Source organism: Rattus rattus, chromosome 5 (assembly GCF_011064425.1).
Source record: "Rattus rattus isolate New Zealand chromosome 5, Rrattus_CSIRO_v1, whole genome shotgun sequence".
NCBI lineage: Eukaryota > Metazoa > Chordata > Mammalia > Rodentia > Muridae > Rattus > Rattus rattus.
The window spans coordinates 33,209,083-33,237,041 of record NC_046158.1 but is presented as its reverse complement, the minus strand read 5'-3'; the positions used below and the strand labels follow the sequence as shown (position 1 = coordinate 33,237,041).

Sequence of the window (27,959 nt, the reverse complement as noted above, 5' to 3'; positions counted from 1 at the left end):
CTCGGGAAGTTTTCTGGTTCCTACAGAAAACGAGAAATTGAGTTCAGCCAAGACTCTGACTATTCTTACAGATATATTTTCCTTTAAACACCTGTTACTTTTATTTAAGGAGTTAATATAGTTAGCTTTCCTTGATAAACATTGGTGCAAATTTTTCATTCTTGGTTTTTTAATGTTTTATGGTCAACTTTTATGTAACATTTATTATTCAGATATTTTTTCTTTTTTTTTTTTTTTTTTTTTTTTTTGGTTCTTTTTTTTCGGAGCTGGGGACCGAACCCAGGGCCTTGCGCTTCCCTAGGCAAGCGCTCTACCACTGAGCTAAATCCCAACCCCTTATTCAGATATTTTTCATTGGTGAGCTAGATTTACAAGATATCTGGAAAGTTTGTTTATTTTCACTGACACTTTTAGACCTCTTCAATCATACCTACCTGAATAGCAGTTTCTTCTTAGTTTTTGTTTCTTTGTTTGTTTTTAGTTTTATTTTAAAATGTTATGTGTGACAGATTTTTGCCTGCAAAGTTCTATATGCACCATGTGCATGCTTGTTACTTGTGGAGGTTAGCAAAGGGCATAAGATCACCTAGGATTGGTCATACAGATCACTAGGAGTCATGAAACAATATTAATTGTTTGCATGGAAGATATATTATAAAATTATAAAGTCAAGTATACTCGTTTTCACAAAAAAATAATCTGACAATCAGGTACATTCAAGTCTCCAAAATCCAACAACTTTTTCCTAAGACCACAGATAGCTCCCTGCTGTTTTGTCATCTTGCGTTTCTTACATGAAATTTGTTACTGAATATAAGTGCATATCAGTTAGTCACAAAATGTTTATATCTTGCTGAGCAAATAGGACCATTCCAATTCACATATACCTATATGTCTTTTGGGGTTTTTTTTGTCTTTTATTTTAATTAGGGTTTTATTGATGTGACAAGACACCCTGACTGCAGCAAATCTTATAAAAGAAAACATTTAGGTCTGGCTTAGAGTTTCAGGGGTTCAGTCCGTTATCATCATGGCAAGAAGCATGGAAGCCTGCAGGCCGTCATGATACTGGAGAAAGAGCTGACAATTCTATATCTTGACCCAAAGGCAGCCAGGAGGAGATTATGCTATGTAGGAAGCAAGGAAGAGGCCCTGATACTACACTAGGCAGAAGTTGAGCACTAGGAGACCTCAAAGCCCACCCATCTAGTGACACACTCCCTCCAAAAAGGCCACTCCTACTTTAGCAAGACCACATTTCCTAATCGAGAGGCTCCCCAAGGGCCAAGAATTCAAACACATGAATCTGTGGGAGAAAAACCTATTTAAACAACCATATCTTCTTATTTCTTTTCTTTTTATATATTTTAAGTTGATATTATTATGTTATGTGTGTGCATTCATATACGTACCATGTATATGTGTATATGTCTGTTGCCCACAAAGATCAGAAAATTGGATCCCTGAGACAGGAGATACAAATAGCTGTGAATCATGAAACAGTAAAGGTTTGTGCCATTCTTAATGGTTTCTGTGAGTGATGCATTGTAGTGAGTGATGGGACTATAATCCTGGCCCTCTGCAAGAGCAATGTGTACTCTTAGCCACTGATCCAACCTTCCAAACCCCTTATTATTCTTGACATTAAAAATTTAAGCATGCTGCTAATTTGGCAAAATTCCAAGATGATGGAATGTTTCTCCCCAGAGAACCCCTGTACCTGGCTCCGTATTTTGACTCCAGCCTCGCTATCTCTGCCAAGATTTCCTGTCCATACTTTAACACATTTGAGTCCCTTCCTTTAAATTTCTACACATTTGTTATTGGCCATACATTATGTATTTTGTATATGCATTTTGAATACTGCCAATACATGCAACTTTACATATAATATATAATTTTATGAGCAAATGTATGTATTTACATTTAGCATGCTTGTCTTCTCTTACAGTAAATATTTGTTATCTTGATTAAGGGCTTCTCTGCACAAATTGTCTGCCTGAGAGGAAGAGATGTCACTTATTTACTCTCATCATGCAAGTACTACTTGTATTTATTTAATTGAATGTCCTTGTAGATTAAAATAGAAAAATAAGTGCAGTGAAGAGTTTGCACTGCACTCTACTCATATGAACAACACAAAGTTACATTTACAATAATAAATTATAGTGGTCTGTTACATTTTCAAGAAATGTATGGTAGGAAATATAGAAAAAAGGAGTATGAAAATCAATCAATAAATCAATCAATCAATCAATCAAACAAACAAACCCCCTGCTGTTGACTCTCTAAAGAAATTGGAAAACTAAAAGTGGATAGGCCAGAGATGTGTGTTCTCTCATGTTATAAGCATTGGTGTTCACGTCTAATTACCAGGGTAGTAATTATCAAGTTTACAGTTTAGAATTTTCTTTATGTTACTGTTTCATTTATCCCTAAAACTGTCCTATATTTACTATCAAATAAGATGTCCTTGAAAGTAAATGATCACTATCAGTGATAACTTTTTCTTTCTCTTTTGTCTTTCTTCTTTGTTTTGTTCTTTTTTCTTTAATGACATTACCAAATATGTTTTATTTTTATTCAATTAATTATTTTATTTATTTACATTCCATTCATTGTTCCTGATGCCCAGTTCCTGCTCTAACAGTTCCTCATCCAATTTTCCTGCTCTTGTCTCAGAGAGGGAATACACCCTTACCCTCATTTCTCGTATTCCCTTTCCCTGAAGCCTCAAGTCTCTCAAGGACAAGGTATATCATTGCCACTGAGGCCAGAACAGTCAGTTCTCTGGTATATACATGCCACAGCTTTGGACTAGCCCTTGTATGCTCTCTGGCTGATGGCTCAATCTCTGGGAGGTCCCAGGGGTCTAGGTTCCTTAAGGTTGTAAATTTTCAGTTAGTCTAGGTCCAACTTTCTGAGGACCTGCCAGATTGATTTCCAGACTGATTGTATCAGTTTGCAATCCTACCAACAATGAGGGAGTGTTAGTCTTTCTCTACACCCTCACTAGCATCTGCTGTCACATGAATTTTTGAACTTAGCCATTCTGACTGATATGAGGTGGAATCTCAGTGTTGTTTTGATTTGCATTTCCTTGATGCCTAAGGATGTTGAACATTTCTTTAGGTACTTCTCAGGCATTCAATATTCCTCAGCTGAAAACCCTGTGTGTAGCTCTGTACCCCATTTTAATAGGGTTTTTGACTCTCTAGAGTCTAACTTCTTGAGTTCTTTGTATATATTGAATATTAACCCTCTATTGGATATATGATTGGTAAAGATCTTTCCACAATTTGTGGGTTGCCATTTTATCTTATTGTCAGTGTCCTTTGCCTTACAGAAGCTTTGCAATTTTATGAAGTTCTACTTGTCTGTTTTTGATCTTAGAGCATAAGTCATTGGTGTTCTGTTCAAGAAATTTTCACCTATGCTCATGTGTTCCAGTTTTTTCGATACTTTCTCTTCTTTTTTTTCCTGTATTTTTTTATTAAATATTTTTCTTTACATTTCAAATTTTATTCCCTTTCTCAGTTTTGAGTGCATAAAACCCCTATCCCACCCCGCCTCCCCTTTCATCTATGAGGGTGTTTCCCCACCAAACCAAACCACCCAACCCTTCCCACCTGCCCGCCCTGACATTCCCCTACACTGGGGGATCCAGCCTTGGCAGGACCAAGGGCTTCTCCTCCCATTGGTGCCCAACAAGGCCATCCTCTTCTACATATGCAGCTGGAGCCATGGATCAATCCATGTGTACTCTTTGGATGGTGGTTTAGTCTCTGTGAGCTCTGGTTGCTTGGTAATGTTTTTCAAGTAACTTTACCTCCTTCAATTCTTTCTCTAACTCCTCCAATGGGGACCCTGTTCTTAGTTCAGTGATTGCCTGTGAATATTCACCTCTATATTTGTCATGTTCTGGCAAAGGCTCTCAGGAGACAGCTATACCAGGCTCCTGTCAGCATGCATTTGTTGGCATTAGCAATATTGTCTGTATTTTGTGGTTGTATGTATATGGGCTGGATCCCCAGATAGGGCAGGCTCTGAATGGCTATTCCTTCACTCTCTGATCCAAACTTTGTCTCTGTACCTCCTGCTATGAATATTTTTGTACCCCTTTCTTGGAACTGAAGCATATGTACTTTAGTCATTCTTCTTGAGCTTCATGTAGACTGTACATTATGTCTTGAGTAATTCAAATTTTTGGGCAAATATCCACTTATCAGTGAAGCATGCCATGTGTGTTTTTCTGTTATCGGGTTACCTCACTCAGGATGATATTTTCGAGTTCCATCCATTTACCTATGAATTTCATAAAGTCATTGTTTTTGATAGCCGAGTAGTATACCATTGTGTAGATGTACCACATTTTCTGTATCCATTCCTCTGTTGAAGGGCATCTGAGTTCTTTCCAGCTTCTGGCTATTATAAATAAGGCTGCTATGAACATAGTGGAGCATGTGTCTTTGTTATATGTTGGGGCATCATTTAGGTATATGCCCAAGAGAGGTATAGCTGGGTCCTCAGGTAATTTAATGTCCAATTTTCTGAGGAACCTCCAGACTGATTTCCAGAATGGTTGTACCAGTCTGCAATCCCGCCAACAATGGAGGAGTATTCCTCTTTCTCCACATCCTCGCCAGCATTTGCTGTCACCTGAGTTTTTGATCTTAGCCATTCTCAGAGGTGTGTGGTGAAATCTCAGGGTTGTTTTGATTTGCATTTCCCTTATGACTAAAGATGTTGAACATTTCTTTAGGTGTTTCTCAGCCATTCGGCATTCCTCAGCTGTGAATTCTTTGTTTAGCTCTGAACCCCATGTTTTAATAGGGTTATTTGTCTCCCTGCAGTCTAACTTCTTGAGTTCTTTGTATATTTTGGATATAAGCCCTCTATCTGTTGTAGGATTGGTAAAGATCTTTTCCCAATCTGTTGGTTGTCATTTTCTCCTAAAAACAGTGTCCTTTGCCTTACAGAAGCTTTGCAGTTTTATGAGATCCCATTTGTCGATTCTTGATCTTAGAGCATAAGCCATCGGTGTTTTGTTCAGGAAATTTTCTTCAGTACTCATGTGTTCGAGATGCTTCCCCACTTTTTCTTCTATTAGTTTGAGTGTATCTGGTTTGATGTGGAGGTCCTTGATCCACTTGGACTTAAGCTTTGTAGAGGGTGATAAGAATGGATCGATCTGCATTCTTCTACATGTTGACCTCCAGTTGAACCAGCACCATTTGCTGAAAATGCTTTTTTCCATTGGATGGTTTCGGCTCCTTTGTCAGAAATCAAGTGAACTTGGGTGTATGGGTTCATTTCTGGGTCTTCAATTCTATTCCACTGGTCTTTCTGCTGCTAATTCTTTTTTATTGGATAATTTTATTTACATTTCAAATGTTATTACCTTTCCTGGTTTCCCATCCATAAACTCCATATCACATCTTCCTCACCATTTTCTATGAGGGTGCTACCCCACCCATACACCCTCCCCTTCCCACCTCCCTTCCCTGGTATTCCCTTACACTGGGGTGTTGAGTTTTGGCAGGATGATGGGCTTCTCCACACTTTTGTGCCCAAGAAGGCTGTCCTCTGCTACATATGCTGCTGGAGCCATGTATCTGTCCATGTGTACTCTTGGGGTGGTGGTTTCACCAGTGGGAGCTCTGGTTTTTTAGTATTGTTGTTCTTACGGAGGTACAAACCCCTTCAGCTCCTTCAATCCTTTCTCTAACTCCTCCACCTGGGGACCCATTCTCAGTTCAATGGTTGGCTATGAGCACCCACCTCTGTATTTGTAATACAAAGTCTCAGGAGACAGAATGGAGCTATTAAAACAATGACTTCATGAAATTCATGGGCAAATGGATGGAACTAGAAAATATCCTGAGTGAGGTAACCCAATTACAAAAAAAAATTCATGGTATGTACTCACTGATAAGTGGAAATTAGTCCTAAAGTTCAGATTCCCCAAGATAAAATCCACAGACCACATGAAGTTCAAGAAGAAGAAAGACCAAAGTGCAGATACTTCAGTCCTTTTTAAAAGGAGGAACAAAAATATTCATAGAAGGAGATATGAAGACAAAGTTTGCAGCAGAGACTGAATGAACGGCCATTTAGAATCTGCCCCACCTCGGGATCCAGCCCAAATACATACAGCCACCAAACTCAAATAATATTGCTATGCCAAGAAGTGAATGTTAAGAGCAGCCTAATATACCTTTCCCACTTTTTTATTCGATTAGCTTGAGTGTATCTGGATTTATGTGGCATTCCTTGATTCACTTGTACTTGGCCATTGTACAAGGAGATAAAGATGGATTGATTTGTCTGGTGACTACCAGTTGAACCAGCACCATTTGTTGTTGTTGTTGTTGTTGTTGTTGTTGTTGTTGTTGTTGTTGTTTGCACTGCATGGTTTTATCTCCTTTGTCAAAGATCAAGTGACCATAGATGTGTGGGTTTATATCTAGGTCTTTAATTCTATTCCATTGATCTACCTGTCTATCTCTGTACCAATACCATACAGTTTTTATCACTAGTGCTCTGTAAAGCAGATTGAGGTCAGGTATAGTGATTTCCACAGAAGTTTTTATTGTTGAGAATAGTTTTCACTATCCTGCCTTTTTTTCTTAGACCAAATGTGTTTGCAAATTGTTGTAACTCTGAATAGTTGAGTTAAAGTTTTGTTTGGAATTGCATTAAATCTGTAGACTGCTTTCGTCAAGATGGTCATTTTTACTATATTAATCCTGCCAATCCATGAGCATGGGAGACCTTTCGATCTTGTGAGATCTTCTTAGATTTCTTTCTTTAGAACCTTGAAGTTCTTGCCATACAGATCTTTCACTTGCTTGGTTAGAGTCAGACTTTAATCTAATACTTTGCTGTAAGTATCTGCATTTGTTTCATCCAGCTCGTAGGGTCTCTCAGAGAACAGCTATGCTAGGCTCCTGTCAGTAAGCACACCATAGCATCTGTTGGTGCCCCACCAAGATCTCAAGTTGTGCTGGTCCCTGGACAGCCTTTCTCCAGTCGCTTCTTCAATTAACTCCCTGCACTTTTAGACAGGAACACTTCTGGCTCAGAAATTATGACTGTGGGTTGATTATCATGCAAGTATAAAGATGTAAAATTAGGTCCCCAGTGTTCATGTAACATGACTTTGCTGGTGATGAAGAGAGGGCTCAGTAGGATCACATGTGTTTTTCTGACTTCCGCCAACCTCCACACACATGGACATAGACTTGCATGTTGAAAAAAATGCATACATGTAAAACAAGAGCAAACATAAACTATAAAAGAAATAAATTTAATGATATTAATGAAGACATCCTTTGCCCACCCTGGTCTCCACATTCATGCTCACATGCACCTGTGTGCACAGGTGCAAAGACATAGCTCTGCAGGCACATACCAGAAGGTACGAGCAAAACCATGATATTATAGTGGTTCTACTAGTTAATCTTTGTGTATTACATTTCAATATTTTGAATGTAAAAAGTTATTTCATGTATAGCTTATGTGTCAATGTTATTTTGCTTTTAAATTTCATTTTGGAGCAAAGATGAAGTGCCGCGCCTGCAGCAGAGATAACCGAGCTCCGGGGCAGACATGATGCCTGAGTGGGAGCCGGTTCGAGGGTTCGCACCACACGTGGTTAAGCCCCCTGCTTGGGTGCGGCGGACTCCAAGAAGATGTGCACCTGGATTTGCCCCCTGCTGCAAACCTGGCGCTGGGCTGATGGGCATCTGGGTCATGGGAAAGATCCTTGTCAGCACTTATTTCTTTATTCCTTTTTTTGTTTGATTCTGAGTATGATCTTGGCAAGACAGAGACTTCCTCTAATATTAGGACAGAAGGCCTTGATCTATTTTTGCTTACTAATACCACAAGCTTTCCTACTTCCTCTTTACAGCAGACAGAGCCTCTGATGACAGGGACTCCAAGGTTGCAGATTATGTCTTCTCTTATAGATAAGGAAATCAAAGATTTAGCAAAGAATTATACTTATAAGGATAGTGATACTTCTTCTATTAGGGTGTTGGTAGAATTGTTGAGAAATGATTCCTTGAGCTTTGGGTCGGCTATGAATATTTTACAGAGTATAGAAACAGGTGGTGGCAACCAGGTACTTACAGGGGACCATATGTGTATCGACCAACGGATGCTCCATTACCATTTACTGGAGAATATGATTTGAATTTTGATAGGTGGGTTACTAAGGATGAATATAGGGTCAGGTATTTGTCACTGCCTTGGTCAGAAAGATTGGCAAGAGCCCGTCCTCCTCGGTGTGTGCTCTCAGAAGAAGAAAAATGGGAGGTGAGGTCACAGATCATCAGATACTTTAGACAGGGGTCAGGCATGCAATATTATTGCCCCAAGCCTTGGATGTGCATCTACAGGACTAGCAAAGATGGGATCAAAGGGTTAACTAGAGCGTTAGAACTAGGTGCACAGACCTGATGGCGTAAGATATGCTAGACTTGCGGTCCCCTGAAACTTCCTCCTTGGTGTGAAAACGGAAAACTAGACTAGGCTGGCTGACTGCATGCTAGTCTGAAAATAAAAAGCAAGCTGTACTTTTTTTTGCAGAAAATCAAATATTTCTGGCCATGGTCCAAGATTGTTATGCAATGAAAATTGTGTATAAATGTCTGATGCTCTCTTAGTAAAGTTGCAACAGTTGACCACACTCTCTCTGTGTCTGTGTCTCTGTTCGCCATCCCGTCTCCGCTCCACGCGTGTCCTCAACAGGGGTCCCCCCGCGGATCCTTGGAACCTCCAAGATTGCCGACCGCGGCAATGAAGAAGATTTATTCATCTGAAACACACAGCTGAGAAAAAAAATTGTCCTCTTGATTCACAAAGAAGCCCAATACCATAATTTCTATTTTTAGTCTTTGCTTTTATAAAGTCCACTTTTTACTGCCTTTCATTTTACCAGTTTCATGTGATTAATGTAGTGAGGGGAAAAAAAGAACTTTCAAATAAGATTTTCCTTAGGGAAAGGCTACAGCAGAGAACTTGATTACAAGGAATGGTGAAGGAGACTCTGATGAGTAAGACTTATATGATTTAAAAGGAGCTACAATTTTCTTTTTCAAATAAGGGAAACCACATAAAATGATGCTTTTTGTCATACTTGGTAATTGCAAAAATATTAGTTTCAGTAACTACTAACACCACCAATATTAGACTCTGTGTGTACTTAGTTTTTTTTCTCTGAAAGATGCAAGCAATACATTACATTCTATAAAAGAAATTCAATAGGATTAAAAACAAATATAGTTCGTTGATTACTCTGTGTTTTATTGAAAATAGGTTTTCCTTTTATACAATACATCCCAACTGCAATTTCCTCTCCCTCTGCTCTCGACAGCTTCTCTCACCTCTCCCCCTTTCTTTCTCTTTTCCTCTTCAGGAAAGAGCAGGCTTCTGAGAGACAACAGCTGGACAGACAAGATGAGATAAGACAAGATGGAAGCCTTCGTGCTGAGGCTGAACAAGCTAACTCAATAGGAGGGAAAGACTCCAGCTAAAAGACAGAATTAAAGAGCCGTGGCTGCTTCTGCTGTTAGGAGTCCCAAGAAAAAAGCCAGCAAAACCACCTACTCATATGACCTGGAGCATATATATATACACATGTAGATTCTATTTCAGTCTCTGTGCGTCCATGTGAGCCCTGCTTTTGGGTCATGTTCTCCTGCTGACCTCCATCCCTGCTCATTCCTACAGTCCTCCTCCACTCTATTTCATAGGATTCTCTGATCTCTCCAGATAATTTCCGGATGTAAGTCTCTGCACCTACTCCCATCTCCTGCTGATGAAAGTTTCTCTGATGATGAGTGGATAAATCCACTCATGTATGCATGTTTCAGAATATCATTAGGATTCATATCTTTTTCTTTTTTTGTTTTGCCTTTTTTTCTTTTTGCCAGTGGTATTTGGCTCTACCTTCGCTCTCTGGGGTATCCTGCCTCAAGTTCCTGTCCATCTAGGCAGTATAGGGCATGGGGTCCCTATCATGGGCCTCAAGTTAAAGTATTTGATCAACTTAAACATCAGTTGACCACTCCAACAGTTCTGTGCCACCATGGTCCCATCACATTTTATAGGCAGGGCAGATTGTAGTTTAAGGGTTTTGTGGCTGGGGTCAGTGTTCAAGTTTCTCTTTCTATAGCCTGCAGAGTATCTTATCCTGTAAAAGATAGGCGAATAAAGGAATGAAAGCTCCAAGCCCACACAAGCTTAACATTTCTGTATTTAATGAGATATGTGGAAGTTACCTTTGGTAATGCAGTACAGTTGTCAATTTTCAGAAAGTGATGTTCTGTTCTAGCATCAGCCAGGATTTTTAGAGACCTCCACTGCATGTCCTTAGCCAACAACTCAATGGAATGAAACCAAGTCCCACCACTGGAAGCTAACAGTATATAGTTCAAAATATGTACCTTTTCCATAAAGGGTAGCATTAACACGCACAGCTACTTTTTGAAGATTTTTGTTTTCCTTTTCGATCAATCTTTTACTTCTCTGGTCAGTATGCTCTATTTTGATTTCCTTTTCACATTTCATTCATTTTAATATTTTATGGAACTTTTGTATTTACAAAATGTAATGTGCCTTTCAAACCCTATGAATATATACATGTTGTTTATACTTCTACCATTTCATTATGTATGAAATATGTTCAAAGCATAGTTTATGTACCATTTACTAACAATAATTATAAAGATTTTCTAATTTTGTGATTGTAATTTTAAACTCACCTCAAGTATGAGATATATTACCTCATCGTTTACCTTTCTTTAGAATATTGTACAATTATATTTTAAAGCATCTAGAACATTCTCTTTCCAGTAGCAGATACCTCTAATAGTGCTTAATTTTCTATTTTTATATTTATTCCAGTTTGTTTTCTAAAATTGAAAAAACTTCCACTAAGTGATTATTAGTTAAAAAGTTTATGATAAAGGAGTCATTGTAGATATTTCATCACTGTAATTAACTCCCATCTGGACATGACAACAGAGACTATAAAATAACTTACAGGTACAAAATAATGGAATATTAATAAGAATACTGATCATTCACTGTTTATGCCCCTCGACCCTATAAATAAAAAACAGCATAGCAAATACAGAAGAGTAGAAATTTTAAAGACCTGTCATCATGATAATCTTAAGCATTATTTTAACATTGTTACTCTAACCTGATTATAACGTGGTCATATTCATCCTTTCATAAGTCTATCTTTTTACTATTAATCCTTTTAAAATATTGTATATTCTCATCCCCAGATATTTCTAAATTTACAAAGTACTCTTTGCATTAGATTTGTTTATGATTGATCATCCATTTTATGAGTCATGTAGAATGCAAAGTGACAGACACTTTACATGTATTCCTATTTTACTGAAAAACTGGAGATTGAAAAGAAACTTAATCAACATAAAAATGTATACATCACAAAAATGTGAACAATATGAATATTAGAATTGAAAGATTTATAATATTATCATAGAAATTTAATATACACTGAAAAGAGAGCTGAGTAAAATCCCACCAACAAACCCATTTTCTCCTCCAAATTCACTCAAACATCTCTAACACATAGCCCTCCCAACTCCATGTTACTCTCTCTCCCTCTTTTTTTGTTTTTTCATTACTGAGTTCATATACTTCTGCAAGATGTGAGAGCATTGACTAGAACACAAACACTGTATATTAGCCACACAACTGGAAGAAAAAAGACATGTTCTCCCCGATAATCAAAATTTGTTTCAAGCCAAGTACTTTGTATTAGATATTTTATCAGGGAGCTTATTTCTGGAAAAAAAACTGATTTTTTTTCTCTCTCAATAGTCATTACTAGTCTATTGTTCTTCATCTAGGAGTGGAATCTTGTGAAATTTCCAAGTTGGTATAATAATTGGGCTTTTCACTACACAGGTGTAGTTTATTCAAACATGCTGCTGAGATTTAATAGGTGCAAGCATCCCTGTCATGTGTAGAAGACACCATCTCACAGAAGATACCTTGGTTCTTTGGCTTTTACAATCTGTTTATTCTTTCTCCTGTGAAATTGACAGTTTTATCTGTAAAGATTTTAATGAAGGTGTAACAGTTGGACCTGGGCACATTTGTCATTTATTCTTTCCATTTTGACCAGTTGTAGACCTTTACAATATTCTCCATCTGTTGCAAAAATAAATGTTCTTTGATAAAGTGTAGGGGCTACACATGTCTGTGAACTTAATGATAATAATGTAGAATGCAGTTAGAAATTACACTAGTTTAGAGAAATAGCAGGTTCTATAGTAGGGTCTATAACCACTTCAGTAGCAAGTAACTGTCTAGGATTACAATACTCAGTATGAATTATCTCCTGTTAAGTGGCACCTAAGTCCAATTAGATGTATACCCTAAAGATACTAGTGCCACCATTGCATAATTAGGGGACTCTTTACAGACTAACTAGCTATTATTATAGTTTATAAATTTTAAATATGAGTTTTACTCTTGATTGCTTTCTGTCCTTGGAAGCTTGTATGGTATTTTACATACTATAAAATCTAGTCCTCAGGCAATAGCCTATGTTTTTAGGGGAGTCTCTTGAATTTTCCTGACCAACATTCAAAGGAAGTTTCCTGTGGACTTTTTGTTAGGTGGTATATGGCTTTGGGGTGGATATTACCCCCCTCTGCAGGACAAGTTTCTTTTAACTATGCATACACACACACACAAACAGAGAGAGAGAGAGAGAGAGAGAGAGAGAGAGAGAGAGAGAGAGAGAGAGAGAGACAGACAGACAGACAGACGGACAGACAGAGAAAAAAATACAGATAGAAAGATAGACACAGAGATAAAAAGATACAAAGAAAGAGGCACATGGAAATTAACATATTGTGAATATATTTATGAATAAGTTTATATTTGTAAGTTATCCTTGCAGATTGTTCCAATGTTATTATATCTGCTGCTGAATGAAGGAACTAAGATCCTTTCTTTATGATGCTAAGATAGTGCTTCTCTCTGCCCTCACTGGAGTAGTTTCTTCCCTCTTCTTCAGATGGTAATAGACACAAAACTCTAATTAACATGCAGAGAATAGAGTGTGCAATGCTCAGCCTTAAATATGGCACAGTTTGCTTCCAATGCTCCTGAATCACTAAGGAAGAAAGAGTAAAATATTGCAAGAGATTGAAGTAGTGGATATCTGCAGATTATATAGTCATGTAACTATAATTACTCAGAAGGTTTGGAATTCTTATGTCAGAGAAGGGAATAAAAAAAAAGGGAATATATATATATATATATATATATATATATATATATATATGGACATAGACTTTTTTGCTGCAATCCTCATATAAACTGCATAGAAAAACTCATATACGTGTTATATATATATATATATATTTGTTTCACATATGCATATAATTTAATATAGATATGTATATATCCATACATGTTTATATGTATTTATATATTTCTATGTAGAATTTTTTATCAAATTAAAATAATGTTTCTCTTTCTCTCTCTCTCTCTCTCTCTCTCTTTGTGTGTGTGTGTGTGTTTATGTGTCTGTGTGTGTTTGTGTGTATGTTGAGATGAACAAGAATTTAATAAATTCTAATTAGGATATTTGGATTATCACTCCCATGAGGAGTAACATGCACGTTGAACCCTCATCAAACTGGAACTAAGAATCGATGATCCTGTGTACCTCCAGAGACCTTTAGTCTTATCAGCAAGCAAATGCTGTACTTATGAACTGAAATTATGGAAGTTTATCTGTGGGTGGCAATAAAGATGGTGGAAGAGATCTCAGAACTCAAAACCTCTAAGTTACAAATTGTGAAATTAGGAGTCACTTTTGAAAGTATTTCAACTTCTCATACATTTACAACTTAGTTCCTAGCTGAAAAAAATTGCAGTGAAAGTGGACCATGACTGTGACCTCTAGGTCCACAGGTAAATTAAACATTGTTCAACCAAAGAAAGTCCAGGTGATAAGAGTAAAACACGATCTTTCAGTTAAGTAAGAATACATCCTAAATAAATAATATGTTTTTGAAAAATTAATTAAAACAAAAAGAACTTCTTCGGGTATAATCATCCCTGACATCAAGCTATATTACAGAGAAATAGTAATAAGACCTCCACAGTTTTGATACAAACAGGTTAATCAGTAGAATCAAGTGGAAGACGAGAAATAAACCACAAATAACCATGGAAACTTGATTTTTATTTTTTAAAAAGCCAAAATAATACAACAGAAAAAAGAAAACATCTTCAACAAATGGTACTGGTCTAACTGGATATCTGCATGTAGCGAATTCAAATATATCCTTATTTACCACCCTGTACAAAAACCAAGTCCAAGTAGATCAAGCATCTAAAGGTAAAACCAGAGCATTAAATCTAATAGAAAAGAAAGTGGAGACTATCCTTGAACTCGTCAGTACTGGAGACAACTTCCTGAAGAGAATACCAGTGGCCCGGGCACTAAGATCAACAATTTATAAATTGGACTTCATGCAAGAACCAATCCCTGGCACTATTAATGAAACTGTGTTATATTTGCAGACATATGCCTAGCATAACTGTCTCTGGGACGCTCTAGCCAACAGCCAATGGAAACAGATATGGAGACCCACAGTATCCAGAGGGAAGAATGGAAGAGAAGATCTGCATGAGTGGTTACTGGGAGGAAAGAGCGGGCTTATATTTGGCTGAAAAGTGAATAAATAAATACATTTTTAAATCCTTAAATGTTCAATGAATTAGGAAAAAAGAATATGAAAAGGTGACAGATAGAGATAGCTCCAGTACGTATATGAGAAAAGAAATGACTATACAAGTTGATCTAGAACTCATTGTGGAGTCCATATGGACCTTATACTTGATGTCTTTCTTCCTCTGTCTCTGCAGTGCTTGGATTTCAAGTCAATTACCAGCATATCTAACAAAACAAAATCCAAAGCTAGAATTGTAAATATAAAAGTAGCGGCATTCAAAAAACTGAAATAGAAAATTCAACTGCATTTTGTATGGCTTAAAGTCCCTGCATTGTTTTCTCTCGAAAATAATGAAATTCATTAAGATATAATTTTATTAGAGAAAAGGTCTCTTTTAACCTCCATGTCTGAGGCGATAATGGTGAAATTTCATTGTTATTCAACATATTTTTGAATTTTGTTTTTAGATATCTAGGGAAATATTAACTCAGCTGTGATTTTTTTTCCACTCCATTCTAGGTACACAATTCCCTGTGCACCATTTAAAGCCCCTCCTGTCTTCCAGGTTTTCTTTATTTTTTTTATTTCTAATTTTGTTCTAAACAGTATACAATCATGACAGTTTTTATTGCTTGCGTTTCACTTACCAGGTCTGCAAATCACAGCAAAAGACACAGTAAGGCTCACTATACAAACATCCAGAAGATTATCACCACTGCATACAGATATTTAAAACATGTTTATGACTTCCTGTTGTCTGGAATGTTGAATAATTTAAACAGAATATTCTGCATAGAGTAAAATATCACACCTTACCTTCAACTAAAACAGTGCACTTATCCTATCTGAGAACAATTTTTTCAAGTATAAAATAAAGATATTTTTATTTGGGCCAATGATTATAAAATAAAACTATCTAAGTAATTGAAATTGGATTACAGTTAGTCCTACTATACATTCCCCATTTTATCCATTTATTATACATACCTTATACAATTATGATTCAGGGAACTTGGCTGAAGATGTAGTTTAGTGGAAGAGTGCTTTGCTATCTTGCCAAGAGCCTCACATTGATCACTGCACCAGGGGGAAAAGAAAGGAAAATAGGAAGGACAGACATATTGAAGACACAGGAAAGGATGGATAATTGTAACTTGAACCTGATGTGATGGTCAGCATCCCCAGCATCAAGGAGAATGAAGCAGGACTATGAGCTTGAAACATGCTTTTTTGAAAGAGAGTGCTAAAGAGAAAGAAACAAAGACAGAGAGAGAGAGAGAGAGAGAGAGAGAGAGAGAGAGAGAGAGAGAGAGAGAGAGAGACAGAGACAGAGACAGAGACAGACAGAGAGAGACAGAGACAGAGACAGAGACAGAGACAGAGACAGACAGAGAGAGACAGAGACAGAGACAGAGAGAGAGAGAAAGAATAGTAAAACTACAAACTTTCCAGGTAAAACAATACAAATGTGTGCAATAATAATAGTGATAATAACAATAATATTTACTGAAATAAATCCTGAGTGAAACCACAGGATTAGAGATTATTCAATAAATTTGGCATATTTTTGTTTGTTTTACCTGTGTGGGTTTATGTTCATTACATGAAATTAAAGCAGTGCAGGTGCCTTCTATGTACAAAGAGTGTTGGATCATGTGCTTGTTTGAATGAGAACCACTCTGGTGGGTTCATGGGTTTGAATAATGGTGTCCAGTTACAAAAACTGTTTGCCAAGAATTAGGGAGTGTGACTTGGTTTGAAGAGGTGTGCCAATAGGGGTTATCCATGAACTTTCAATAGATTCGTTCCATTCCTATACTCTCTGCCCTCTACATGAAGATTAAAAATTTTCAATCTACCTGCTTGTTCTCCACTTTCATGGACTCTAAACCTTCGAATCCATAAATCCAAATCAAATACTTCCTTTTATGAATTATCTCTGTCACAGTTTCTTATCACAGCAACATTAGTTAGTTAAAAGTAACTAAAAGTGAAGTTTGTCAAGAGCCATCTAGGAGAGTTTAAGGCTAGGAGGTGGCCTTCCTGGAGTTGGCTCACCATGTTGACATGGTTTACAATGGATGAGCTCAATGGCAAGGTTCCAAAAGGCTTCATCTCAGTATTGCTTCTTGCAGCTGATATTACTTCCCTGTCATTATTAAATTAATATTATAGTCCCTGGGCATCAACGCACCCTATTGATCTGATTTCCTGTAGATCACCATAAAGATGAACTTTTTATTTTATTTTTCTTGGATATTCTATGTATTTACATTTTAATATATTTCCTTCCATCTTCTATACTCCCATACACCCACCCACGGCTTCTATGAGATTGTGGGAATGCTAAGGCATTGAAGTGGGAGTGGTTGAGTGGGACTAAGAGCAGCCCCAGAGAAGATGAACTTTTATAAATTAGTACTGTTTAGATAAATTAATAATGATTCTATAGAATTCCTAATTTCTTTAAAAAATTTTAAGAAGTGAGTTTCAAGAGATGATCGTAATTGCTTTGCTGGAAGATATAATAAAATTAGAATCAAGACTAGAATATGCCCACTCTTCAGAATAGTAAGTAAAAGCAAATGTTAAGAAATACAATGAGATTCCATAATTACACTTAAAAGAGAAGTAGACTGGGGAGAAATTTGTGTTCAAGGAAAAACATTTAGATCCCAGGATATAGCCCACTGGTGTGTGCTATGATAAGGCAAACATGTAAAAATTGTTGCTAAACTTATAATGAGCATATAGAATGAAACACTACTTGAACTTAATAGCAACATCCTTCTGTAACTCCCATTTTATGTAACATTTTATCTTTGAGGTAATTTTCTAAAGAACTTTTTTGCCTTAAAAGGTATGCTCATAGCAGCCTTATTTATTATACCCAGAAGCTGGAAAGAACTCCGAAGTCTTTCAAGAGAGGAATGTGTACAGAAAATGTGGTACATTTACACAATGGAGTGATACTCAGCTATTAAAAACAATGACTTCATGAAATTTTTAGTAAATGGATGGAGCTAGAAAATATTATCTTGAGTGAGGTAACCCAATCACCAAAGAACACACAAGATATATATTCACTGATGAGTAGATATGAGCCCAAAAGCTTGGAATCCCCAAGATACAATTTACAGACCACCTGAAAGTCAGGAAGAAGGAAGACCAATATGTCGATGCTTCAATCCTTCTTAGAATACTCACAGGAAGTAATACAAAACCAAAATGTGGAGCACAGACTGCTCCACCTGGGGATCCATCCTATATGCAGTCACCAAACCTAGGCACTATTGGGGATGTCAAGTGGTGCATGCTGATAGGAGCCTGATATAGCTGTCTCCCAAGAAGCTCTGCTAGAGCCTGACAAATACAGTGGTGGATGCTTGCACACAACCATTGGACTGAAAATGGGGTTCCCAATGGAGGAGTTAGAGAAAGGACTGAGAAAACTGAGGGGGTTTGCAACCTCATAGGAAGAACAAAAGTATCAAGTGAGCAGACACCCCAGCGCTCCCAGGGACTAAACCACCAATCAAAGAGTACACAAGGAGTGACCCATGGCTCCAGCCGCATATGTAGCAGAGAATGGCTTTGTTGGGCATTAATAGGAGGAGAGGCCCATGTCTTGTGAAGGCTATTGTTGGTTGGATGGTTTGGCTTGGAGAATTCTGATCCATCCATTTATCCAAATGTATATGTCTGTTTGCATATATGTATATGTAGGTATATGTATATAGGTAAGATGCATAAATACTTGTGTAGTATATGATGCAAGTAGTTTGGTCCATTCAAAATGAATATGTTAATGTGTCAACGGGACTGTGAATGGAAAAGTATATGTATATATGAATGTATATGTCTCTGTGCACATTCACCCGTATAAATCATTTTAATTCTTTTCATTTCCTTCCTTTCTGGTTCACAAAGATTTCACCATCCTAGCCATAGAGGCTTCTATCTACTTCAGCATAAAAGGGAGGGATAGCAGTTAACATTTTATCTAGTTCACCACTGCTAGGCAACAGGTTTTAGTCGCCTAAGTCAGTTTTATTTTTTTTAAGCATAGAATAAGCAAGAAAACTTTTAGGATTTTTAAGAAGTTATCAGCAAGCATTCAGTGTAAAGAATTAGAAGGCCAGAGACAATCAGTCTTCAAAGCTAACCCTTTGATGCTGTATTTTGCTTCAAATTATTTTAGGCTGGGCTGGCTCATGTCATATGTTAGTTACAGGGAGTACTGTATACTTTTGACATGTTACCTTTGGGAATACTGTGGAAGGTTATGGAACTTTGTATTTGGAAAGCAGTCGAGTACCATCCTCACAAGACTTTGGAAGACAATATGGTGGGAAACATCCTAGACAATGGGGGTCCTACTAAAGAGGTTTTAGAGGGAATCAGTATTAGAAAGTAGACTCAAGACTTTCTTGCAATTCTTTGGCAAAGAGTATGACTCTTTTTGCCATATTCTAAAATCTGTTTGAGGCTAAATTGAAAATAAATGAATGAATTTACCTAGTGAGGGAGATTATAAGACAGCTTAATATTGAGTCTTCTATCTGGTTATTAGTAATCATTTCTGAACAGGTCTACAATGAAAAAGAACACATAGAATGAAAAGGAATAGAAAACATATATTTCAAGGAGAAAAATACCATCAGAAAATTTAGTATTCGAGTCAAGGCTTGAACTGAGATGGAAAAAAGCCCTGGTCTTAAGTAGAACAAATGAAGGAGTGCTCTCTGGGAAATATCCACCCTGCTAAGCTTCAAACTCCTAAAAAAGAAAGGTCTGTGGAACTGTCTTCTCCTAAAAATGTAGCAAGCAATCAAAGCTGATATGAATGTGATTGAACATTGCCAAGGTTATCCCAAGTTGAAGTCAAACTTCATTGTGGCTTCAGAGTCATGGAGGATACATGAATAAACATAATCTTGATTCTTCCTTTATGATGAAAGAAAGTAATTGAGACCAGATTTATGGTAGGGGAGTCCATGAATGGAGGCCATGAGAGACTACTGTCTGAGGCTGTGGAAGATGATAAAGATGTCAAAGCCATGAACCAACATCTTCCAAGGTAAGCTGCATATAGGGGGGGGAGAGGGAGAGAGAGAGAGAGAGAGAGAGAGAGAGAGAGAGAGAGAGAGAGAGAGAGAGAGAGAGAGAGAATGTTGTAGGCAGCAAACATAGAAGGGATGAGCTATCAAAGCCTTTCGTATCACAAATGGAACCATGGGGTTTAGGGTTTTCCCTTCTGATGTGGGCCTTGCTTAGGTCTGGTGTTTCTTTATTATGCTCTAACCCATTCTTTTTGGAACAGTGTGTTCTGTGACATTGTACGTTGACATCCTTAATTTGATTTTTGATTTTTTGCAGGGGAATACAACTGAGAAATTGTCTTGAGTTTGAGATGAGGCGTTGAGTTTCAGATTTGAATGTTTAAAACCATGTTGAGAATGTGAAAGACTAAGGGGATATTTGAAGTTGGATTAAATACATTTTGCACTATGATATTGCCACATACCTATGGGATCATGGTGTAGAACAGGATGATTTAAATGAGAATAGCCACTATAGGAACGTATATTTGAATGCTCTGTCCCAAATTAGTGAAACTGCTTAGGAAGGATTAGGAGTATGGACTTGTTGGAAGAGGGATGTCACTGGAGTTTGGTCTTTGAGGTTTCAAGAGACCCACAGAAGCACTCTCTCCCTCCCACCTCTCTCTGACTACTTGTAGACTGAGAAGGAAATGCTACCAACTACTACTGTTAACATATGTCTGCCATCATGGACACTTACCCTCTGAAACTCTAAGCCCAAATTAAAAACTTTATTTTGAAAGTTCTCTTGGTCATAATGTCATGTAGCAACAATAGAAAAACAATTCAAAAGACATCTAGTGATGATGTGAGTCCCTGATATGCATGCTGGGAACCAAAGCCAGGTCTTTTGCTTGTTCAGTAATCTATCTTAAATATAGAGAAATCTCTCTAGCCTTGTAATTTAGCTTTCTAAATTTTTAATAAAATAACTTTGTGTTGACCCAAGGAACAGGAAGCAGTACATATCCAAGGATTTGTATGGCTCTAGCCTTGTAGCACATTTATTTCTATGCAATATTTTAGGTGAAACAAGAGAACATGTATCAAAATATTTTTTATTAGAAGAAAATAAGTAAAAGCCCACTTTTCATGCTTTACTTACCATAGATTTTAGAAATGGTTAATAATGGAATAAGTTGTTCTTGAAGCTTCTCCCAATCACATCTTGAGAAAAAGAATTATTAAGTAGAAGGAGAAGCTTCATGTTGAAATATCTCATCAGTAAAAGGGTACAATAAACAATTTACAAGCAGGATCTTGTGGTGGATCAAACCAGTCTTTTAGGAAATGAGTCATAAATTATTGATAGGGGTTCTTCCCCTTGCAGCTTGCTTAATCCCATGGAAGTCAGGGAGGAAGAATTGGAGGAGTCGGAGGGAAATGAAGGACATCAGAAGAACACCGCCCACAGAATCACCTAAGCAGGGCTCATAGAGGCTCACAGAGCCTAAAGCAGAAGTCAGTGAGCCTGCATGGGTCTATATTAGGTCTTCTGCTTGGTGATTTTGAGGGTCTCCTAACAGTGGGGATATTTCTGAAACTTTCACCTGCGCATGAGACCCTCTCATTCCTACTGGGAAGATTTAACCAGTCCTGATATCAAGGGTTTGTGCCTAGTCTTATTGTGTCTTGTTATGCATTGATGAGTTGATATCATCAGGAAGTGTGCTGTTCTGAAGGGAGGAATGGGTCTAGGGGACAGAGGAGGTGGGGGTGGAGGTTGGAAGGAGAGGCAGGGAAAACTGAGGTTAGGGTTGTATTTTATGAGCAGAGTACATTTTAAAAACTAATGTAGTTTATGAAAGTGTATCGTTCAATAACAGCAGAAAAGTCAAGAAATAATGGTGATAGTTTGAAAATTAAGCCCATTGGTGATCAAAAATTTTAAAGTTTTTAAAATTAAAATTCTTTGTACTAAATTCATGAGTTTCTATGATTTTAATCCTAACAGCTCTGTACATTGAAATCATTATAGACTGACTGTTAGAAAATGTTTCACACTTCACACTACTTTAATATATAATTAAATAATAAATTGTGAAATGGAACACAGGTTACATACTCTGAAATCAAACTGTACTTTCTTCATAGTAAAAAAAAATAGAAAAAAACCCAGAAATGTTGCAGATACAAAGACAAAGAATCAGTTTGCGAAATATACATCCAAAAGAAATCATGCACTAGATAAATCCTTTCTTTCCATTGAATAGGGCTTTTAGGTACTGAGCTAAGAGAATACTTTTGATACAAAATAAAGCCTTGTAAGAATGACATTTGGAATATCATATGATTAATGAAAGAAACCTATGATAAAATATCCTCCAGTTAATTTTACTTATCTTTACAAATTATATACCTATAGTGCTACAGTGAATAAGTGTTGAAGTTAAAGATAAGCATTTCCAAAATTGTTATGTTTTGTCAACATTGTGATAAATAGAATGAGATAGTTTATAATAGTGAGAGCTAGCTGTAAAGTGACAGGAGCACAATCATGTCAAATTATTCACAAGTTTCATTCCTAATAGCCATTAAGCAAGTGGTATAGATATTGACACATTGCCACTATCTGACGGTTGATATACATTCATGTTCAGTTCTTTTGATTACGACTCTTACAACTTCTTAAAATGGAAATAGTGGGGTTTATTTTGTATTTTATGCTTTCAATATATCACATAAATTTGGAACCTAAGGCACATGTCAGTGTTGATTAAACTCTTCTAAGAAGTTCTTGAGGCTAAAAGCAGGTGACATTAAAATGAATTTTCTCAAAATGGTCTGTGAACAAAAAAAAAGAATATCAAGGAAAGAGAAGTAAAGCAATTCTTTATTTTTTTTTCCAAATATATTAGACTCAATAATTTTGTTAGTGTCAACAAAACTTTACCATATATCATCCAAACCAGGACATAATAGGATTCAAAGAGAGGGCTACTAATAATTACACAAGTACAACAAGTATAAACTTCAATTTTCCTGGGCAGACTGGATCCTATGATCAACCTAGAAATAGGGGTTAAACTGCAAGTACATGCAGAAATCATACTGTTCCCACACGTATGCGGAAAAGGTAAAGGTGTACTGTTCACTTGAATTGATTTTTGGCAACACTGGCTCTTTTTCATCATTGAGTTTTCACTCCTAATGTCAATCAACTTCCTAAGTATCACTTTCTGAATACATATCATCCTATACCCTTTTCCATTGCTACCTTGTTTTCATTCTCCTAGTTGAAATGTTGACTACTGGATTCTCTCTCTCTTCTCTCTCTCTCTCTCTCTCTCTCTCTCTCTCTCTCTCTCTCTCTCTCTCTCTCCCTCTCTCTCTCATTCTCTCTCCCTACACTCTCTTGCTGATACATTGTACATGTCTAAATCCCCAGGAACTACACTAGAAAACAATGCCTAGGTCAAAGAAGGCATGCAAAAATTTTGTTAAATGAATAAATTCAGAGAGTTTGCTTTTGGTTTTTCACAATACCAAAAACAAGTTAAAATGACTCTCCAAAGAATAGTATGGCTCTGTATAGTTTTAAGGTGTTGGACTAAATGATCTATGCAGCTTCCTCCACTGCTAAATATACTTTCCCCACTAGTCCCCCTTTTCTGTCTGTTAATCATCACCTCCGTCTAGCAAATAAGAACATTTGGTGATCAAGGGGTAGGACAACTGCTCGATTCACAGTGGATGGATGCTAATGTTGACCATTTTTCCAGTAGTTATTCCCTGTTATGTGTTTGCACCTACAGAATTTGGTTGATACAGAGGTAGCCAGAAGATATAGTGGATGATATACTGTAGATGTAATAATTTGCCTCTAATAAAATTATCGCAGGATCATTAAACAATTAGGAATGCTGTGTGCTCAAACCAACCATCAGTGATCTATATATTAATGAGAAGTGGGTTAATTCTGGGCTAAGGTGTATTATAAATACCATCAAAAATGTATAGGAAAATCTATGTTAGTACGCAAAGAAGTACTTGTGCACTTTCAAAAAAAAAAAAAAAACCACCCTTTTTGTTCTAAAGCATTGTGTTAAAGATATACTACTGATCAAGTTTGATAACAGCCAGATGTTGGGGGTTGAAAGGTAGTACTGCTGAAATTATTCTGGATGTCAGGGATTCAAGGCAACAGTAAAAAAATTGTTCAACACCTAAACAAAATCAAAAAGATCCTGAGTGTACAAACATTGTCAATTCGTTTGATTTTAATTTCTCTCAGGTCTGTGCTAAATTACGAGTGACAGACCTGGGATAGGTTCCCCAGACCAGGAAAATAATCTATCCTTTCACAACAAATGCCATAAACAGGAGAGCAGCATAAAAAGTCTCTGTTAGGCATACGTACACATTCCCAGCACAAGTATTTATGATCTGTTTCATTGTGCTGTTATGTCTCCTGAAATACCTACGAGTCTTTATGGATGACAAAAGTTCCAGAAAAAGAAGAAAACATTTTCAACCAACTCATTTTGACACAGGCACCATTTACCCTGTCAGTTTCACACAGACTCTGACATAGTCACAATAACCTGGCTACTGACAGTTCCAATGATTCAGCATTTGTTCAGAGCTCATATTTTTATTGGAGTACAAAACCAACTTCCAGATATTAGTGAGTTTCAGAATTGATGAGTTAAATAACTCTTATTCACCCCTCCCCCACCCAAGTTCTAGTGACTTCTAAAAATCATAAGAAAAGTTCAGTGATGTGTGCCATGTACTGGTACACTCTAAAATTTACAAATTAAATGCATAATAATGATGTCACTGTGGTGTCGAAAACTCCACAAATCTGCTACCCTTTCATGATAAAATACAGTTGAAAGATTCCTTGACCTCAACAGCAGAAAACATTAAATCAGATTTTTAAATAACAAATAATTTAAGGCTAAAATATTTGGTATTCATAATCAATGCCAGCAGCCTTCCTAGTCTAGTAAAGTAAACATGCACGAGAAATACAAATTTGAACAAAACATCACAATTTTTATTAGATATATATGTTTGTATGGGTATGTTTTATATATATGAGTATGTGTGTGTATGTGTCTGTGCATATGCATGTATGTATGTATGCATGTATATTATTTTAGTGCCCTGAAAGCTATCCACTCATGTTTGGCTTAATACATATATTAGAAATTATGGGGAGAATATCTCCACTTCAAATATATATTTATATATTTTTCCAGAATATTCAATATAAATATGCCATATATAAATCATGCCAGAAAACTAAATGCAAAATTTGCACATTATTGCATGCTTGATGTGATAATACATGCCAACTATTAGCTTTCTTATGATGTCCTCCCTTTGTAACTCATGTTCAACACAGTAACAACACTTCAATGAAGAGTCTTCTGATGAATTTGCCAGACTGGGATTGACCACTCAGATTTCCCGGGGAGGATTATCTTATCAGCCAAATATTGGACTAATACTAAATCAAAACATTAAATAATGCCTAATGGGGTGTTTTGCTATGTGAAGCGGTCAGAGTTCATTTTTCTCAGTTTGGCTGGAAGATTCCCTTCCATCCTGGTAGGTCCTCCAGCCATCTTTTGAAGCTTTGGTGGCAAATCGGCCACAGACTGGCTCATGGGATCTGATAACATCTTGGTGGTTTTAGATACCAGTTTTTCTTCAGAGTTGCCAGGAACCGAACTTATTCGTTGGAGTTTCATGGGCAAATCACCCAAACTATAGGCTTTTTCTGAAGTTGTAGAACTCATCCTCAGGAGTTTTTTGGGAAAGTCTTCTCTCCCCGTAATTTTCTGCAGCTTCGATGGAAGTTTTGTGCTAATGTCATCTAGTCCATCTAAGCACTCCACAGAATTGTGTCTTTCTTTGCTGTTGGTTATGGCTGGTGCTATTAAAGGGGAAGACATGAGAAGCATTTCTTCCTGCTCTTTCACACTGTATGGAGGGGTGGGGACTTCAAAGGTTGCATGGAACTGGGAGTAATCGACTTTAAAGAATCCTTCTTCTAAAGAAATTACAGGGAAAAAACGATGACCCCAAAGAACTTCATCTTCGGTGTATGATGTTCGAGCTTGACAAGTCATCCCTGCAAGCAGAGAGAAACCTTTTGATGAATTATGCACAGTGGAAGCAAAAAAAAAAAATAGTAGGAGTCCATTCTGCTCACGGATTCATATAAGTAGACCACACAGTACTAGAGTATTAGAACTCCATTAGAGCTGTATTAGAGCTGTAGTGCATATATATATGCACTCATTCCACAGAAACAGACAAGGTGCTGGAAATGTTCAGAATCCCATGATTCATAGTTCATTATCCACAAATCAAATCTAGAACTTACACAGAAGAACAGCAGAACACTTGTCTATAGGAGGAAGCTAGAGGAGAAATTATATGATCATAACTATATCATTTAAGAAGCAATGTGATAGATCATCTACATTTGGCTTTGAACCCAACCTGTATGAGAGTGTAGAAAGATAATGCAGTAACGAATTTGAGAATAGCTTCCAATAATTTGAAGTATGAATGCACACCAAAAGTTTCTTGCTGCAAACAAGAAATAAAAGTCATCTATGGAAACATAACAAATCATGGAGTTGCCTTTCAATAGATAAAGTTGAAAATTTTCTGCTTCATTTAGTGACAAGCAAGAGGAGAAAGGAACATCAAAGATTTCTCTCGAAAAGCACTTGTTAAATTAAAAAAAAAGAGAGAGAGAGAGAGAGAGAGAGAGAGAGAGAGAGAGAGAGAGAGAGAAATTTCTATGTTTGGATGATAATTAGTCACCCTGTCTTTCAGATCTATAAGGTCAGAATGAACGTTGGTTAAAATTGTGAAAATTTTATGGTAAATTATCTACTTTGGTCCTTGAAAAGATCATTTTCCTTTTCTGCTCTCAGGATTTCTGAAAGTAATGCTGGATTTCAGATGTAAAATCATGACACCTAGATATTATGTTGCATCTCATGGTACTCTGATATACACAATTTTGGTTTCTTGAAATATAATATATTTATGTTATTTACATTGTTATTGTCTGATCAGTACATTTCTGAATATTCACCATTTGAAAATAGAGTTACAATTTAAAAATCATACATCAAATTTCACCCTTGTATGAATATTATTTTCCATGAGAAACAAAAGAATTGCTTTCCTCCATTTTTCTTATCAAACTTCCCTGCTATTAAAATGTAAAGGCAATTCTCCCTTAAGAACTGTGTATTATCTAATGAGCAATGTCCATCCTGCTTTTTTTCAATGATCCACACCACACAGGTGATTTCTGTTGTTTTAAAGCCCAGCAGAGTTTGAATAAAAGAACATTGTGCCCTTCTGTTACCTGAAAAGTAATCACACACAACACTTACAGAGAATCAGGTGTAAAATACTGTCATTTAAAAAGCCATGTTGAAGAAAAGTTAAGTCTTTCATTGAATCCCTCCAAAATCTTACCAAGTGAACATTATCAGCAACGTATCACAAGACACTTCCTAGTCATTACATGTCATCTTTCATAAGGGATTAAAACTTTCTAATGCAGAAATAAATGTCCATGCCATGGTAGACACTGTGCTGTGTATCCTTGGTGCTCATTATTATCCTCTATACAATCTGGTTAGGGAGATATGCTCTGATGATTATGAAGATAAGTAACCCAGGGCTCAGAGGCATAAAGTGTGAACTTATGGGGAAACACATTTAATAAGCTGCAGATAAAGTGTCAGTATCCCTTTTCTCTCCCATTCTCTATCCTCTTCCTCCCTCCCTCTCTCCTTTCTTTCTTCCCTCCTTCTCTCCAGACTCTATATTTTATGTTTCAGTTAAGAGTCTAAATCCAGTCATCACTCGAATATTGAAATGATACGTATGTGCCTGACAGTGGCAAAATTACAATTTGCAATAAATATTATGTCAAGAGCATCCCTCTCCATACTCACATGTCAAACGAATTACATCAGTTCCAAAGTAACTTCTAGCTTTACACAAACTAATAGAAGTAATATCATTTTGTATTCCAAAATGTATGTACAATGCCTTCTGAAATAATTTGTGTGAAAGTATTGGATTGTCATTTTATCATAAAATTTAAAAATGGATCCCC

General features: G+C 36.7%; 1 protein-coding gene across 2 annotated transcripts in view; it reads right to left on the bottom strand.

Moving 5' to 3' along the window:
• Positions 1-22,658: 22,658 nt before the first annotated feature.
• Positions 22,659-27,959, bottom strand: part of Kcnj3 (potassium inwardly rectifying channel subfamily J member 3) — a 160,963-nt gene continuing 155,662 nt past the window's right edge. Inside the window, exon 3 of one of the 2 annotated variants that reach the window (XM_032903305.1) lies at positions 22,659-25,937. In XM_032903305.1, the coding sequence (XP_032759196.1) occupies positions 25,351-25,937 (587 nt within the window). In that variant the 3' untranslated portion in view covers positions 22,659-25,350. The remainder of the gene's footprint in view (positions 25,938-27,959) is intronic. The other variant, XM_032903306.1, reaches the window with a different exon arrangement.